General features: G+C 39.5%; 1 protein-coding gene across 1 annotated transcript; it reads left to right on the top strand.

Moving 5' to 3' along the window:
- The first annotated feature begins 315 nt into the window (after positions 1-315).
- Positions 316-17,820, top strand: HTATSF1 (HIV-1 Tat specific factor 1). The gene is made up of 10 exons (XM_025277112.2): positions 316-491; positions 697-937; positions 2,551-2,731; positions 3,391-3,438; positions 3,919-4,073; positions 6,453-6,616; positions 7,795-7,894; positions 14,035-14,124; positions 14,893-15,030; positions 15,544-17,820. Exons 2-10 carry the CDS (start codon positions 752-754, stop codon positions 16,804-16,806), a joined length of 2,325 nt encoding a protein of 774 aa, XP_025132897.1. The 5' UTR covers positions 316-491; positions 697-751; the 3' UTR covers positions 16,807-17,820.
- The last annotated feature ends 288 nt before the right edge of the window (positions 17,821-18,108 follow it).

The following is an 18,108-nucleotide window of genomic DNA, read 5'->3' as shown; positions in this document are numbered from 1 at the left end:
GACCTGTCCCGCCTGTCCCGTCCACTCCCCCAAGATGGCGGCCGCCTCGACGCCTGCTCCGGCGCCGGCCGAGTGGGAATCTTCCCACGCCTTTGGGATACCGCCCCACTGTGGACCCCGCGGAGCCCAACGTTTCCAAGAGGCCGCAGGCCCTGCGCTCCCCCCGGCCCCCGCGCCAGGACAGCCCTGCTGTGCATCACCGCCCGGCAGCAGCGCAGCTCCCGGAGCCCCGCCCCCGGGGCCCCACGCCGCTGGCCCGTGTCGGCTCCTATTGACGCCACTGGGGGCGTGCCGGTGCGACCCGCGACGACGCGACGCGCCAACAATGGCGACTTCGTCATCCTGAGCGGGCCTCGGTTTCCAAGTGGTTTCCAGACGTTGACGCGGGAGCCGCAGTTGCCTCAGACCCGGTCGGCGGCGGCGGCGCGCGTGCGCGCTCCCGCCTCGACCCGGATCGGGCCGCGGCGGCGAGGCCCGGAGGGGCGAATCAGGTGGGCGGTGGCGCGGCGAGGCCAGGACCTGCGACGCGCGCGCGCGCGCGCGCGGCGGGCGGGCAGCGGGCGGAGCGGGGGGCGGTGCGGCCGGCGAGTGGCCCTGACTTCCCGGGGGCTGCTGGGGCGCCGCAGGGAGGCGGGCCGGGGGGCGGTGGGGAGCGGGCTGAGTGTGGTCAACCTCCTTTTCTCTGTTCCCCTCCAGCATCAGCTCGGCCTCTTCGCTCGACCGGACCTTGGCTCTAGGCTAAGTGGGCAACATGAGCGGCAACAACTTGGATGCGAATGACGAGTTTGATGAGCAGTTGCGAATGCAAGAATTGTACGGAGACACCAAGGACGACGACACCGAGAAAGATCCCGGTGGAGAAACCGATTCTTTCGGGCAGCAGCCGACTGACACCCCGTACGAGTGGGACCTAGACAAGAAGGCTTGGTTCCCCAAGGTAAGAGTCGCTCGGGCGCCGCTGCACAGCGGGCCCACCTGGCCAGCCTCGCGGGGCGCTCCTTTCACGTTTTCTTTGCTGAGGTCCTGGGTTAGAGCCCCTCTGGCTAGTGACGTTTCTTTTTGTTGTATCTGTGGCAGAACCGACGTGTAAAGGAACGGAAATCTTTAGGGAGATGTCTTCAATGTAATTTAATTCTTAAGTCCTTTTTATGCCTTATTAATTTTATCTGTGGAGGTTGCTTTTGGTTTATGTCAGTGACTGCTTTTTATTGCAAAGAGGAAAAACATCAAGAGCAAATTCAGTCGATGTTAATCTCAGGTAGTCTCAATCTTATCCTAGGAATTCAGATGGTTAACTGATGTGCTAGGTGCAAAATGCAACTTCTTGAGTTGAAAAAGATTGATAAATTGGTAAATTTTTACTGATTGAACGTTGCGTCTTTTTTTTCTTTCCTACTAAAGTTGGTCCTAGACAGGTATATTTGAACCATATCACTACAGGAATATGACAGGAGGAGCACAGAACTTGGATGGAAAAGATCCGTGCGTATTTATTTAGAGTACTTGTAAATTTTTAAGCATTCTGTTTCAGCTGGGAAGTAAAATGACTGATGTTAAACTTGGTTCTGTAAACTTTTTGGTCAGAGTACCCTGTTAATCAAAGTCTCGTGGTACAGGTGGAAAACAAGGATACTTAGCGCACACTGATAGATTTGCAAGCCAGTGATGCAAACCATGTCTGCATTGTGTAATTTGAGTGTTATTTTTAAATTATTTATTTAAACTATTTTCTTTCCCATTTTTTATTTGTGTGTATGTTCCAATCTCTCTGAATTGTTAAACTTCACATTTCACTTGGGTACTGGTGGTGCCAGCTAGAGTGCAGATTTGGTTTCTTCAGCCTTCTGAGTACTTCAGCAGTCATCAGATAAGATAGTAAATTTTGGCTCTATCTTTTTATGTTATGGAACCCATACCACTTCAAACTTCCAAGTTTTAAATTTTCCTCATTCCTATGTGTGCCTCACATTGACTGGTATGAAGATATAACTACGTTTATTTCATGTGCAATTGTGTTTTTTTCTCTAAGAGCCAGGAGAATAGATGTGAGTTGGATTTGTTCTTGATTTGTTTTGACATTAAATGATAATGTGATTTGAGTACGTATACTTAGGTTCATCTGTATAGTAAAAGAAAATTTGATTCTGTTGTTAGATTATTAGTTGACTGTTGGTTTTTATTCTGTTTATTGTTATCTGGTACTTCCTTTGCTATGTATATCTGTAGTCTTAGTCAAGTAGACTACGGAGATAGTAATTTACAAATGAAACAACTCGGAAAGGTGCAACATCACTTAAAATGCCTTTAATAGTATCTCAGACTTTTGTGTTGATAATCCAAGTTCCCATGTCTTAATTTTTTTATTCTCTTTTGCACAGTTTTCTATGTAGGTGACTATTCTTCATATATGCTTTAATTACTGTTATCCACAGAAACACTCAAATGTGACACTGTATAACTGAATATACTGTTATTTAACACAGTGTAAACTTTTCACAGTAGGAAATCATTTTTTGATTTCTGTGTGTGTGCACTAAACTTCTTATTTAGATCACTGAAGATTTCATTGCTACATATCAGGCCAATTATGGCTTTTCTGATGATGGTGCATCTAGTTCTACTGCAAGTGTCCAAGATGTCAGCGCTAGGGCTGCAGAAGAACCTCCGCAAAGACAACCCCCTGAACCCAGTGATCTGAAAAAGAAGGGAGAAAAGAGAAAGGCTGAATCAGGCAAGTAGATTTAGCTTGCAAAACATGAGTATAAAAGTTAAAAGTATGAGTATGTGTATATGTATTTACTTTTTGAAGAATTAGAACTTTGACAGAATCATAAGATGCGTATTTTTAATTATTATTATTATTCGGGTTCATGTGTTGGCTCTCCCACTAACGTGTAGGCGTCAAGCAGATTGTTTCAATTCAGTTCAGTTCTCAGTTTCTTCCTTTGCAAAACAGAATTCTTATTAGGAGATTATTTAAAGTTCTGTTTAAATGGTTGGTTTGGGTTTTGTTTTTTTTTTGGTACTTCCAATTAAAGAAGTCAGTTTTGCTTCTGGTGACACAGTAGATTGGAGTCAGAAGCAACCTATGCCAAGGCTTAAAGTCAGAGCAAGGGTAAGGTTTTTTTTTAAGGTAGTATCAGATTCATAAAGAAGCAAGATAAGCTAGCCATCTTTTTTCAGACAGGGCTCTGAAGTGAATTACTTGTCCAAAGATCCAAATACTTTGAAAACTAGCCAGTGATTTGATTTAGTCTGTCTTATTCTAAGGGTAAGAAAAAGTTTCTGGAAGTTTTGAGAAACTGCCGCACTGTCAGGATTTCATAATGGGACTCTTACCTTTTCTTGCATGTGTTTTTACTTGATTTTTTACTCGATTTTTATTTTTAGGATGGTTTCATGTTGAAGAAGGCAGAAATACAAATGTTTATGTGTCTGGTATGTATGCCTTTTAACCACATTTAGAATAAAAAAATATTTGATTTTGAGGTTTTCCACAAAGTTATTTTTAGATTTCCATTTCTCTGAATTCTATTTTTTACCATTGTGTCATTTATTTGTTGAGCCATGTACATTAGTGAGGAATATGTTTTTATATAAAACTTAAGAAAAAGTACGTGTATATAACTTTGCATGCCATCCTTTCTGACAGTTTTAGGTAATAACTCAGCAGTTTGCCCCTTCAGAGTCATTGATACAAGGCCTAATCAAAGCATGATTTTAATGTATATTTGAATACATTAAAGCATGAAATTTCTTCAAGTCTATAGATGTGAGATTTTTACACACTTTTAGAAAACCAAAATTTTGGTGCACTCATCAGTCATCCAAGTTACAGATTTTGAATTAGTAGAAACTTAGGTAACCCTCACATTTGTTATAGATGCCTTTATAATTTTTTTTCCCTTAACATCACAGGTTTGCCTCCAGACATTACAGTGGATGAATTTATACAGCTTATGTCGAAGTTTGGCATTATTATGAGAGATCCTCAAACAGAAGAATTTAAGGTCAAGCTTTATAAAGATAATCAAGGAAATCTTAAAGGAGATGGACTTTGCTGTTATTTGAAGGTTAGTTATGTGGTCATGTAAGTTTCTTCTATCTCCATTTTCAGCTCAGGAACCAGGGCTATAATTTTTTATAGTTGGTAACCAAGGGTGAGGGCTATTCAAAACAGGATGGGAAGAAAACTGTTGTTTCTGATTGTGCCTGTGTGCATCTCACTGATAAAGTTACTTACTTGCTCTTGTAAAAAACTATGTTGTAAAGTTATTCACTTCCTCTTGTAAGAAACTATGTTACCAAGTCAAGGTATTATGTTGGTCATAGGACAGAGGTGCTTCTTTTGTCTTAATTTTACTGCAAAGATCTCTTTCAGATCAGATCAGTTGCTCAGTCGTGTCCGACTCTTTGCGACCCCATGAATCGCAGCACTCCAGGCCTCTCTGTCCATCACCAACTCCCGGAGTTCACTCAGACTCATGTCCATCGAGTCAGTGATGCCATCCAGCCATCTCATCCTCTGTCGTCCCCTTCTCCTCTTGCCCCCAATCCCTCCCAGCATCAGAGTCTTTTCCAATGAATCAACTCCTCGCATGAGGTGGCCAAAGTACTGGAGTTTCAGCTTTAGCATCATTCCTTCCAAAGAAATCCCAGGGCTGATCTCCTTTAGAATGGACTGGCTGGATCTCCTTGCAGTCCAAGGGACTCTTAAGAGTCTTCTCCAACACCACAGTTCAAAAGCATCAATTCTTCTTCACAGTCCAACTCTCACATCCATACATGACCACAGGAAAAACAGTAGGAGTGTGTGAATGTAATCAATGCAGAACACATTCAAAAAGCCACAAAGAAAACAAAGTCTGTAACATTTTATTCCCCCATTGGAATGAGTTAGACCAGGGTTTAGCAAACTTTTGCCCACTGCCTGTCTTTGTGAATGAAGTTTTATTGTAATATTCCCACATTGTTTCGTTTGTGCATTTGTCTGTACCTCTTTTCACAGTGCAACAGCAAAGTTGAGTAGTTGCAACACAGACCACATGGCCCACATAGCCTAAAATATTTACTCACCAGCCCTTTACAAAAGAAGTTTTCTGACCCCTGAATTAAACCATAAAGGAAGTGATAACTTAGGCTTAGTGCTTTGAAATATATTTTGAATGAGAGAGAAGAGAGAGTGGTATTAACAGACATTTGCAGAACTTTATGTATTCATGCTACCATAAATTGCACAGGGGAAAGCTCAGTGTCAAGGAAGCCATTATTTTTGGAACACCTATCACATTAGGAGCATGTGTTACTATGCATTATTGCAGGGTACAGAAGAAATGGGCACAATGATGGCATATTACATATGTCATGGAACCTGAAAATAATTACAAAGTGAAATCAAAGTGTTAAAACAACAGTACCAGTGTCACGAGTGGGTTGCGAGTATACAGCATTTCAGTGAAATCAGAGGGGACTAAGAGTAAGCCCACAGCTTTGGGAAAAGATAGGTTTTTGACCTCGTTCTTGAACATAATGGGGATCATACAAGACTATGACCATTATAGGAAGATATTTATGTAATTTTCAAAGGTAAGGGGCTTGAACACTTAATAAGTTCTTCAGGGTTTACTAAAAATCTGTGAAGAGTCTCTTAGGGGGTTTCATTGGGTTTTAAAATTTTTAAAGAGAGAGGTAGGGTTTTGATAAACTTTATAAAATTTACGACCCATTAAATTACAAGATTACCAAACCAGTGAATTGAGTTCCAGAATAACATAGTTAATTGTTCCAGGATCCATATTTGATTGTGTGGCTGAATTCAGTTGTCCTTTTGAGTTTTCCTTAGATCTTTGAATCAGTGCAGAGCTGACAACTGCCCCCTTTGTATCGGACCCAGAATCCACACATGTGTGTAATGTTCAAGCTGTCAGATAATCATCTTCCTAGTATATCACAGACCTACATTTTAATTGATGAACAAAAAAAATTAAAAGGCTGACCAAACTATTCCCAGTTTCTTGAGTCGTCTAGTCTTTTAAGTAGGAAACTTCTCGAATTTTAAAACTGGAACGCACCTTAGAAATCACGCAAGTCCATTTGCCTCTTTGTACAGATGAGAAATCGAGACTCCCAAAGGCAAAACTGCTATTCCAGTAACGGTATAACTTTAATTTTGTCAAGAACTCTGCAAAGAACGCATTTCCATTCCCATTTTATAGATGAAGAAATTGGGGCTCAGGGAGCTTGAATAACTTGCCTAGCTTCATATAACCGGTTGGGGACAGTTGTGACTTAAATACAAGTTTCCTGATAGGCGTTCTGGAGTTCTTTATTCCCGTGTAGGTAGTTACATTTAAATTTTTATTTTATGTATAGTCATCGTTCATCTAAAACACTCCTAAAGTTTCGTTTCAGTGTGTAACTTATTGATTGTAACTTGTTTTCGCTTTACAAAGAGAGAATCTGTGGATCTGGCATTAAAACTTTTGGATGAAGATGAAATTAGAGGCTACAAATTACATGTGGAGGTGGCAAAATTTCAGTTGAAGGGAGAATATGACGCCTCAAAGAAGAAGAAGAAGTGCAAAGACTACAAGAAAAAGCTGTCTATGCAACAAAAGTTGGTGTTTTGTTTGTTTTTTTTTTTCTGTTTTGAAAGATTTTGTATAAATATTCTAGAGTATGTTTTTGGTAATAATTGCATAGTTTTGTTCCATCAAATATGCCTACAGATTATTTTTAAAGAATTTCATTTACTATACACCTGAAAATAACACATTAAAATCAACTATATGCCAATAAAAAACAAAAATTTTTTAAACTTTTATTAGATCCTCAGAAACCTTCAATAATCTGTGTAATAGGATGTTTGGCAGTGATGGTGTTTTTCATTTTCTGGCGTGTTCATTTTTAATACAATAGGAACTTAAATAAACTAAAGCTATCTCTACAGAAAATGTTGACTATCAAATTAGATAGGATGGTTTAGGTTTATATATGAGAGCCATTAGTTCATTTTTAATGTGGATGGAATCAGCGTACCAGGAGCTAAATTTTTACATTCATACTAGTTAGTAGGAGTTAGAAATTATAAGCTTTATCATTTTTCATGTACTATGTGGTTGTATATAATATATACATGTCATCAAGTTTCTATTAATTTATTTAATGTTTTTTTGAAATATGCTGTTTTTAAGAAATGGGCCAAAATGATGAGCACTTACATCAGGTTGAATTCTAATAAAGCTTCTAACACTATGCTTAAACTAATGGTAAAATGGTTATAAAAGCATTTAGTTTTGATGCCAATAGTTTTTATAGGAATAAAGTAGATACCTAAGCATTTTATAGACAAACCAGTAAGATTTAAGATTGTAACAGAGTAGTTTTACATATTTCAGTGCAGTTGTTTGTTCTTTGTAATTATAAAATACCTAGAAACTAATACAATTTGAACATTTCCTTGGCCTCGAAGTGTCTCTTCCTAGGTAGTCATAGATACTAAATAATTACCAATTTTCCAGGAGTCTCATTGGAATGTTTGTAACCAGACAGCAGTTCTGAAAAATATACTTCCTCTGGGCATTTCAGACACTGGGTCCATCTTTCACTGCTGATTGTTTTTATTTCAGAAAGCTGTGCAGTAACTGTGACTAAAATACACATTGTTGTTTTGAAATCAAATAATTATCATTATTAAGCATTCAGTAAAGGATTATATTTATAGCTTGTTTTTTTCTCTCTGCAACAAGTCTGAAATGAAATTCACAACTTCCTGTTCCTACTTTCTCGCATTAGGCAGTTGGATTGGAGACCTGAGAGACGGGCTGGCCCATCCCGAATGCGCCATGAGCGAGTTGTCATCATCAAAAACATGTTTCATCCAATGGATTTTGAGGTAGGAGGAAGTATTCTTAGGGTTAGAAACACAGATATTCTTTCTTTCAAGAGAACCCAAAGCTTGCCTCAGTGCATCTTTCTCATGTCATATCCTGCATGTTCATGAGTTGTCATGGTTGGAAAATGGAACCAAGAATCAATTGAAGGTTTCAGATTTTCCCAGGTTTAGCCCAGTGTTCTTTTAGTCATATCCCAAGTAAACCAGGCTAATACCCATACTGTGGCCCCAAATGGCAGCTGCTGTATTAAAAGTACAGTCTTGAAAAGATTTCTGTGAGTCACTTGTGGATGTTAAGTACAGTTCAACAATACAGGCTTACTTTGGTGGGGAAGATCAGTTTCACAGTTGGAAATGAAAACCTCACTTTGGTGCTAAAAGTTTGATCCTTAAAAAACCTTAGGTTAGTGAACTAGTGCTGCTGCTGCTGCTAGTCACTTCAGTCGTGTCTGACTCTGTGCGACCCCATAGACGGCAGCCCACAGGCTCCTCTGTCTGGTATTCTCCAGGCAAGAACACTGGAGTGGGTTGCCATTTCCTTCCCCAATGCATGCATGCATGCTAAGTTGCTTCAGTTGTGTTCAACTCTGTGCGACCCCATGGACAGCAGCCCACCAGGCTCCTCTGTCCACGGAATTCTCCAGGCAAGAGTACTGGAGTGGGTTGCCATTTCCTTCTCCAAGTGAAATACAGTCCCTGACATTTGAGTAGTGGAGGTTGTTTTTCAGAATCTAATTTTCACAAAACCCTTTAATGGCTATTAGGAGGACTTTGTAATACTTAATGTCCATGGACAGCAAATAAAAGTGAATAAAGGAAGAAGAGCTACTAGAGAGGTTTAAGGAATATTAGTTGCCATCAGGATACCTTGTGTTACATTCTGCATCTTGTTCTTATCTGTGTGTTTTGGCCTAGACTTATGGGATCATTCATGGAAGAACAATTCTTTATTCTCTGCCTGGATTCTGAAATTAGTGATAACAAGTTACACATAAGAAAACAGTGTTCGTAATGTAAAATTCCAGACAGTTTGCATATGTTCTTGTTCCTACCAAAGCCCACTCTTGTTCCTTCTGTGCACTGAAACAGAGTCAGACTGGCAATATCATTTTAGCCCCTTTAAGAGAGCTCCAGAATGGTCTGTGAAATCCATCTCTGCAAATAGTGAGGTGATAGGGTTTACTGTGCATCTATGGAGCCTGTATCTTTTGAGGTAATCGAGAAGATACATGTGGTCTATTAGTACAGTGTGGTGTCTCTTCTGACTCGAATCCTGAAGAATCTTGAAATACGACAGAGCCAGTTTAGACTTGCAGTGATAATGAACTATGTTGTTTTTTTTTTATGCACATAGGGACTTTCCTGGCGGTCCAATGGTTAAGACTCTGAGCTTCCACTGCTGGGGGCCCCAAGTTCAGTCCCTGGTCAGGGAACTAAGATCCCTCAAGCTGCAAGGATGGCCAAAAAAACCCCACACATGTTCACATGCACACTAAATGCTTTTTGAAAATGCTGTCCCTCCCAGCTGGGGCTTTGAAAGGCATGTATAGATGGATCATGGTATCTAGTCTACTTGGTACAACTCCAGAATTCTCTGTGATTCATCTACATTTTATTTCCTTGGCAGATAATTGTTTTTTTTTTTAGTTAGGTGACCTTTTAATTTCTGTGACTGGAGACCTTAGATTCACAACATTCTATACTTCTAACACTTGAACATGAACATAAATGTATATTTAATTTATTAAGTATCCAGGCTCTTTGCAAGTTGAAGTCTGTTGAGTAATTACCTTTAACCTGTTTTCTGCCTCCTGCCTTGCTCATTGAGACACTTAAGTCTAGCTATCACCCTGGGCAGACTTAATTTTTCCTAGCTTAACAAATAATCTTTCCTCCCAAAAGCCACATTTATTCTTCCTTGACTCCTACAAATTCCCTCCAGTGGATGTTTTAAAGGATAGAAATTTTATGCTTGTAAGTTCTTGATTGTTTAAAAAAGAAAATCTTTATTGGTTTAGTATAAACTTTGGAATTATAGAGCCTTTATATTAGCCGGTTTTATTTTATTCATAGCATTTATTATCTGAAATTATTGGATCTTATCTGTTAGAATATGAGCTCCGTGAGAGTCAGGGCTCTGTCTACCTGCTTTGCTGTTATATTCCCAGTGCTTAGCACACAGAAGGCCCTCAATATTTATCTGAAAACGTGAAAGAATGAATGAAACCCCTTTTACTCACAAGGCAGAGTGTTTTCATTCACTCAATGAATACAATATTTTCTCTTTAGCATCTTTGCAAATGAGGGAAAGTTTTCAGACAGCTGTGCCACAGAGGCTGGGGAGGCAGTGATGGGGTTCAGAGTTCTTGGGCAGAGAAACCCTTGGTGCTGTCTTTGTTTGCCCATCTACCTGGGCTTGTGTGGTCTACCGAGCTTGATGAGAGCCTGTCAGCAGTTTTTGTTTTTTTGCTCAGTGTTTTGTAGGCCTGAATGTAAAAGTGTATCAGTATAGGTCTGTCCACTTTAGTAGATTGTCCAGAATGGTAGACTATAGCCACATGTAATTATTTCAGTTTATTTATTTTATTATTATTATTTTTCCTTTTTGGCCATACCATGTAGCTTGTGGGATCTTAGATCTCTGACCAGGGGTTGAACCTTTTTTTTTAAAAAAAAAAACAACGAAGTTTTTGTGGCAACCCTGTGTGGAGCAAGCCTGTTAGCACCATCTTTCCAGTAGCATTTGCTCACTCTCGTTCTCTCTGTCACATTTTGGTATTTGTCACAGTAGTTCATACTTTTTCATTATTACTATATTTGTTATGGTGATTTGTGATCAGTAAACTTTGTTACTATGATAACTTGCTGGAGGTTCAGGTGATGGTTAGCATTTTTTAGCAGTATTTTTTTAATTAAGGCATATCCTTTTTAGATATGCTTTTGTACACTTAATAGACTACAGTATAGTGTAACATAACTGGAAAACCAAAAAAGTTCGTGTGACTTGCCTTATTGCAATATTTGCTTTATTGTGCTGGTCTGGAACTGAACCTGCAGTATCTCCAAGGTATGCCTGTATGTCTTTATTCCAAACAGTTGATTAGAGTTAGAAGCAAAATACCTAGAAATACTTTTTGGTATCAGGGAGAACAGTGAAGGCTAGTATTTTAAATGTAATTTTAGGGGGTTTTCAGTGTTTAATTCAAAGCCTTATTTTAAAAAATCATGCCTGGCAAATTTGAGTACTAAGAGATGGAAAACCAAAACTCAGATGCAGAGGTGGGTTTCTCATTGTGTATACCAGGGCTGTTCAATGGAGGTCTAATCTGAGCCACATGTGTAACTTACATTTTTCTAGCAGCCACAGTATAAATACAACATGAAACGGGGGAAGTAAATTTTAATAATGAATTTTATTTAACCCAGTATATCCAAGAATTATAATTGTAGCATATACCATAAAAATGTTAATAAGCTATGTTTCATTCCCCCCCCTCCTTTGGTACTAAATTTTCAAAATCTGGTATTTACCTCACACCTGCAGCCCACATCAATTTGGACAAGCCATGTTTCAAGGGCTCAGTAGCCACATGGGGTTATTGGCTACTGTCTTGAATGGGTTTAGATTGGAAAGGGATGAGAAATACGGTTTATTCCTGGGAAAACAAAGCACCACCCTGGAAAAAAATTATGAGTGTCGAATGCGGAATGTTTCAGCTTAACAGTCTAAGTTTAGTCTCAGGTCTGTTGCTTGCAAAGAGCTGTCTTTGGAAAATTTTCATGCTTAGCTAAGTTAAAGACACTTAACCAGGGGAAGGGGTTATTATCTTTAAGTCTCATGATACTATAGCTGTAGAGACACATTTGTTTTTCAAGCTGGTAAAAATGAAAACAGAAGTCTGGGAAGTCTTTGGCTGAAATTTGATGTTCTTTGGGGAAGGGCACTGAGGCTTCGATGAAGAAATAAAGACAGGGACTTGGCTGGCGTTTCAGTGGTTGACAGTCGCCTTCCAATGCAAGGGACACTGGTTCAGTCCCTGGTTGGGGAACTGAAATCCCACATGCCACCAGGCAACTAAGCCTGCATGCTGCAACGAAGACCTGACACAGCCACAAATAACAATAAAAAAGTTTTTAAAAAAGAAATAAAAGACAGTAATGCACCCCTCCCTTCCACAGTAGAACTGTGGAATCATGCTTAAATTCGTCAAATACTTTGAAACAGTTTTTGTTTTTAATATAATCCTGATTTCCTTTGGTAAAGAAAATAGAGTTATTAGGAACAGTTTATCAAACTGAAAAAGTTTTTATCGACTGTTCATTGTGTGAAAAGACTGTGCTGTGTTTTGTGAGGTATTTGAAATTCAGTCAAGGGAGATTCCTGCTTGCAGAAAGCACCCAATCTGGTAGGAGCTACCCGCCACACACACATCCCTAGAAGCCACTCCATGGCTTTACCAAATGAGTATAGAGTTTATGCTCCATTCCCCATTCCTCTCAGGTTTGAGAATTTTATATAAAACAAATTGGTATATTCTCCAAAGTTAGATTTTATAAGTGGGAGAAATCCAGAGTCCTGCCAGCTATAGTTTTAGAAGCCTCAGATTTATAGGATTCTTACAGTTTTAATTTTAAATTTGACTTCAGTAACTGCCTACCAGTTGTTTATTTTTGCCTTTTGACAAACTTTAGGAAGGAGAAGCTACTTGTCATTTTTTGCTGTTCTCTTTAGTTGGTGAGGATTCAAATGTTTCCTAAAAAGTGTTTAGGTCTGCTTCAATAGAAATTAGTAGATAGGATACCCTTGTATATGTTTTTATGTAGTTGAAATTCAAGTTGATAATATAACTTTTTATGAACCTTTTTCATGCTTTGGAACTTGAAGAAAATTTAATTCCCACAAGAAATCTTAAATCCTTTTGTTGTTGGGAGAGGGAGACTCAAGACCACTAGAAGCAGCAGTGTTTGAGTATTCTTAATAGACTCATAGTTGCAAGAAAGCAGTAGTTAAATGCGTGTTTTTATTGTGTGGTTAACAGCAGCTCCTTATTTGTGTGTTTCAGTTGCAGTGTGGTAGGAGGCAAGATTGGAGAAGGCAATTGCACCCCACTCCAGTACTCTTGCTTGGAAAATCCCATGGATGGAGGAGCCTGTTAGGCTGCAGTCCATGGGGTCGCTAAGAGTCGGACACGACTGAGCGACTTCACTTTCACTTTTCACTTTCATGCATTGGAGGAGGAAATGGCAGCCCACTCCAGTGTTCTTGCCTGGAGAATCCCGGAGACGGGGGAGCCTTGTGGGCTGCCATCTGTGGGGTCGCACAGAGTCGGACACGACTGAAGTGACTTAGCATAGCATAGCATAGGAGGCAAGATGACAGGAATCCTTATAAGAGAGTTTTACCCTATGAGTTAAAATAGAATCTCAGAAGCACAAAGAATAATTGTAGGACACTCAGTCAATGAAGGGCTTCCCTCATAGCTCAGTTGGTAAAGAATCTGCCTGCAATGCAGGAGATCCCAGTTCAATCCCTGGGTTGGGAAGATCCCCTGGAGAAGGGAAAGGCTACCCTCTCCAGTATTCTGGCCTGGAGATTCCCATGGACTGTATAGTCCATGGGGTCGCAAAGAATTGGACACGACTGAGCAACTCTCACTTCACTTCAGTCAATGAAAAGGATGTATGTCTCCCCCTTGCAACATTTTGGTAAATAGGAATCTATGCAAAGCACAAAGCAAAGGTTTTTCATCTTCACAGTCATTGTGATGCTGATGCAGAACATAAGAATTATTAGTCTCTGACTTAATATGTGCCACAGGACTTCACCTGCTACAGCTGCTATTATTTGGGATTTTCACTGACATGTTCCTTCCCTCTCCTTTGCCACTGCACGTTCCCATTGCTGCCTACCATACTTGTCCATTCCCCCATCTTAAAGCCAGGCAGACCAGTAGTAATAGCAGCAGATGTGATAGTCTTAACTTCTTTAGACTTTGACTCTTTTTAATTTTGTAGACTGCAGGTAAACATAGCTAATAACCTTAAGCAAAACTTTTGTTTGTTGGTTTGTCAAAGCAATAAATTTCATTCTCAGGATTTATAAAGGGGAAAACCCCTTTTAACTGAGTGTGTTTTTGTAGGATGATCCACTGGTGTTGAATGAAATCAGAGAAGACCTTCGAGTAGAGTGTTCAAAGTTTGGACAAATTAGGAAGCTCCTTCTCTTTGATGTAAGTTCGTGGCTTGAACAAATGATTCCTAAAGCAATTTTTTTCCATTTTAGTAAGTTATTACCAAGTGTCAGTATGCCTCCAAGTTTTTCATATTAATGTTTTTATGTAGTAGGTCTGCTCTCTAGTGGTGGTGGTCTGTTAGCAGTATTAGCGTAATTAGATGAACATGGATTACAAGCCAAGACTTCGATAGACTTGCTTATGCCTTGGTTATTTTCCTTTATCATCACTCTTGAGTGAGTGTATGGCCAGGTGAAAGTATAAAAGAGTCAACATTTATTGATTGCAAACTACAATTACTTTATATATTCTCTCATTTAATCCTCCCAATCCTCTGAGATAGGTACATGCTATTTTACCTATTTTTATTTATTTACCCATTTTACAGATGAGGGAGTTTAGAGATTGAGCACCTTGCCCAAGGTCATTTAGCTGGTAAATGGCAGAGCCAGGATTTAATCCCAAGGCTGTTCAGCTTCAGAGTCCACATTCTTAACAACCATGCTATTCTGCTTCTCCTTTGACACTGTTATGAGCAGGAACATTTCCAAGTATATCATGCTTGGTTTTTGCTTGATAAAATTAGGCTAAAGAAGTAGCTAGCTGCGTGTCACTGGCTGGAGTAAATGGAAAGAAAGACTTCATACATAAAATCTTTAGCTTAAATGATCAGAAAGAATACTACTGCCCTACCTTGCCACATGTGTATATTTCTCTTTCAGTTTTCTCATTCATTCCTTCTTTTATCTTCCTTGTATTTTTTAGAGACACCCCGATGGTGTGGCCTCTGTGTCCTTTAGGGATCCAGAGGAAGCTGATTATTGTATTCAAACCCTCAATGGAAGGTGGTTTGGTGGGCGTCAAATCACTGCCCAAGCGTGGGATGGAACTACGGATTATCAGGTGAGTTCTGCAACTGTCTAAGGCACGTGAATTATTTCATTCCAACAGATACTGATCTAGCAGTTTTTCATGTAAGTTTTCAGTTATGTGTAATCTGTTTAATGTAACCGTACTTTTAAATAATCCTTTACATTGAGAGTATAGAAAGAAAAATGTTTCATTCTTTCAGTTTATAAGTCTGAAGTGTTGAGCTTGCTCAGAACAGCAATGGGAAAGAAGGCATTAAGCTAAAGTGTTTCTCTTCTTTTCTGTCTTATAAAGTACAGACAGTTCAATGATTAACTTTTTAATTGATGAGACATTTCTGCAGTGCTGTGGCACTGGGCATTTATTTAAACGATCTTATGGTCAGCGCTAGTAAATTAAGCTGTAAAGTTTGGAAAGTGAAGATGGGGAATTGCTTTCATTTCCCAAAAGTGATACCTTATAAAATCAGAGTACAAATGTTCCAAGACGGTTGTTACTTCTTTTGGCCTAAAACATCTCTTAACAGCAGTTTCCATGTGTACACAGGTGGAGGAGACCACAAGAGAAAGGGAGGAAAGGCTGAGAGGATGGGAGGCTTTCCTCAATGCTCCTGAGGCCAACAGAGGCCTGCAGCGTTCAAATTCCATCCGTGCTCCAGAAAGGGCAGGGCCTTCTAGAGTTAGGCATTTTTCTGAGCACCCTGGCACATCTCAAGCAAATGTTCAAGCAGCCGCAACTGAAATGGCATTTGAAGAACCTATAGATGAAAAGAAGTTTGAAAAAATGGAAGATGGGGGAGAAGTTGAAGAAGCTGCTTCTGAAAAAGATGCTAAAGAAAGTGGCCCTGAAAAAGAAGCTGAAGGTGCCCAAGAAGAATCTGAAGAGAGCTGCCTTGAAAGAGAGTCTAAGGAAGGCTGTCCCAAAAGAGAGCGTGAAGAAGACTTCCCCGAGAGAGAGTCTGGAGAAGGCAGCCCTGAGAAAGAGCGTGAAGAGGGTAATCCTAACAAAGAGTCAAAAGAGACTGTCCCTGAAAGAGAATCCAAAAAGAAGAAACTCAAAACGGATCCTGACAAGAACGGCCGTGAGAAGGAGTCTGAAGAAGAAGGCCCCAGCAAGGAGTCTGAGGGGGAGGCCAGCCCCCAAAAGGTGGCTTCTGAAGATGACGACTCAGAACAAGAGTCTGAAGACTGCTCAGAAAAGCAGTTTGACGATGGCTCTGAAAAAGAGTTAGAAGAAAATGGCCTTGAGAAAGGTTTTGAAGAAGATGCCTCTGACAAGGAATTTAATGAAAACATTCCGGAAAAAGAGTTAGACGAAAATGAGTCTGAAAAATCAGAATTCGAAGATGACAACTCTGAAAAAGTGTTTGATGAAGAAGGCTCTGAGAAAGAGTTTGACGAAGAGTCAGATGAAAAGGAAGAAGAGGAAGATGCATATGAAAAGGTATTTGATGATGAATCAGATGAGAAAGAAGACGAAGAAGATGCAGAAGAAAAGGAACTTGAAGATGCTGATGAAAAGGACGAAGAAGATGATGCAGATGAAAAGGTATTTGAAGATTCGGATGGAAAAGAAGATGAGGAAGATGGAGATGTAAAGGAAGATGAAGACATAGATGAAAAGGTGTTTGAAGATGATGATTCCAACGAGAAGTTGTTTGATGATGATTCCAGTGACAAATTGTTTGAAGATTCTGATGAGAGAGGAACTGTGGGCGGTTTAGGGAATGTTAAGGAAGAAGGGCCCTTGTCCACAGGCAGCAGCTTTGTTCTCAGTAGTGATGATGATGATGATGACGACACTATTTAATCCCTTAAACTTGCTTTTTAGGGAGATTCCATCTCCATTTTGCCTCTGCTGCAGGGTAATTACTCGTAGTGTTACATGAACGTGTGCATAGAGGTAGGATGCCATCTGATTAATGCAGTGAAGTGTTCATGGTTACTTGTACCTAATCATTTTAAATATGTGTTCATTGGCTGTTCAGTTCAAACTCCATAGCATAATGCAAGTTAACTTGCTCCTTGTCCTTTGTCAGATTTCTTAAGTGCATGCAAAATAATATTTTTTAAGGTATTCTGATTGAAGTTTGTGACATTCAGAAATAAAGAAAGTTGTTGATATGCAGAAGCGGAAAATTGTACTTGAGCTAAATTGCATTTTTAATTCTTGCTATTGCTTTATTCATACTAACGTTTGTTTTTTTTTAAGGACTTGAAAAATCCCTGTAGGTGTCTCCTTGCTTCCACTTTATGATGTTACCACTGATATCCCCATTTCCCCTCTCTAAACCAGAACGTTACTAAAACTTATGAGGTAAAGAACTCTTCAGAGTTTTTTGCTCCCCAGTCCTCACAAGTTACTTTTTTCTACCCTCTTCTCATGAAAATTCACTCTTAAATGTGCAAAGGTGAACTTCCCAAAGTCCACAGCTTCCGTTATTGAAAATATGGAGGAGATTAGAATTCTACCATTTACTGTTTGGACACCTCTAGAAGTTGATTCAAGTTACAGGACCTTTTCCCCAGAAAAACCTGTGCGTACACTACACAACCTTCTGTATCCAGTTTGGGGCAGTTCATGTGGATCTCCTGGAGTTTAAGAACTTTTGTCATGCTTATTTCAGATTTTTGTTTCTGATTTTGTTCTAGAATCGTGGTACCCAATACTATGGAAATTGTGTAGTTCCAATAAAAAAATGTGGCTCTTTTCTTGATTGCGCTTTCCAAATTCAGTATTGATGAATTGACTTCTGATGTTGCACTTAAGAAGTTATTCTCATAAGTTAGAATTAAAATAAACTGCATTGGTGCATTTTCATTATACCGTCTGTCAGTGTAATCATTACCCTCTTCAGACAGAAAAGACTTGTACTTCAAGCCAACTTTCTGAGAATGTCTTAGTTCATGTCTGGGATCTGTTAAAAATCTTCAGGCTCTTCACCAGGGACAAATCAGTGAAAGAGGTGAAGAAAGATAAACAGAAAAATTGCAAACTAAAATAGTGTTCCTTTTAAAGATAAGCCAGAAGTATTTAAACACTTTATTTATTGTGTTTTACTACAGTTTATGGGTTTCCCTTGTGGCTCAGCTGGTAAAAAATCCACCTGCA

The sequence above is a fragment of the Bubalus bubalis genome, chromosome X (assembly GCF_019923935.1).
Source record: "Bubalus bubalis isolate 160015118507 breed Murrah chromosome X, NDDB_SH_1, whole genome shotgun sequence".
In the NCBI taxonomy this organism is placed as follows: domain Eukaryota; kingdom Metazoa; phylum Chordata; class Mammalia; order Artiodactyla; family Bovidae; genus Bubalus; species Bubalus bubalis.
This window is presented reverse-complemented; position numbering and strand designations above follow the sequence as displayed.

What these genes read in the sequence shown, in the direction of transcription:
- HTATSF1 (XM_025277112.2), top strand. Translation starts at nt 752, where the DNA reads ATGAGCGGCAACAACTTGGATGCGAATGACGAGTTTGATGAGCAGTTG. An exon ending in AAAGAGAAAGGCTGAATCAG is followed by an intron (nt 2,732 to 3,390) that starts GCAAGTAGATTT and finishes TTTTATTTTTAG; the next exon opens with GATGGTTTCATGTTGAAGAA. An exon ending in GGAAGCTCCTTCTCTTTGAT is followed by an intron (nt 14,125 to 14,892) that starts GTAAGTTCGTGG and finishes TGTATTTTTTAG; the next exon opens with AGACACCCCGATGGTGTGGC.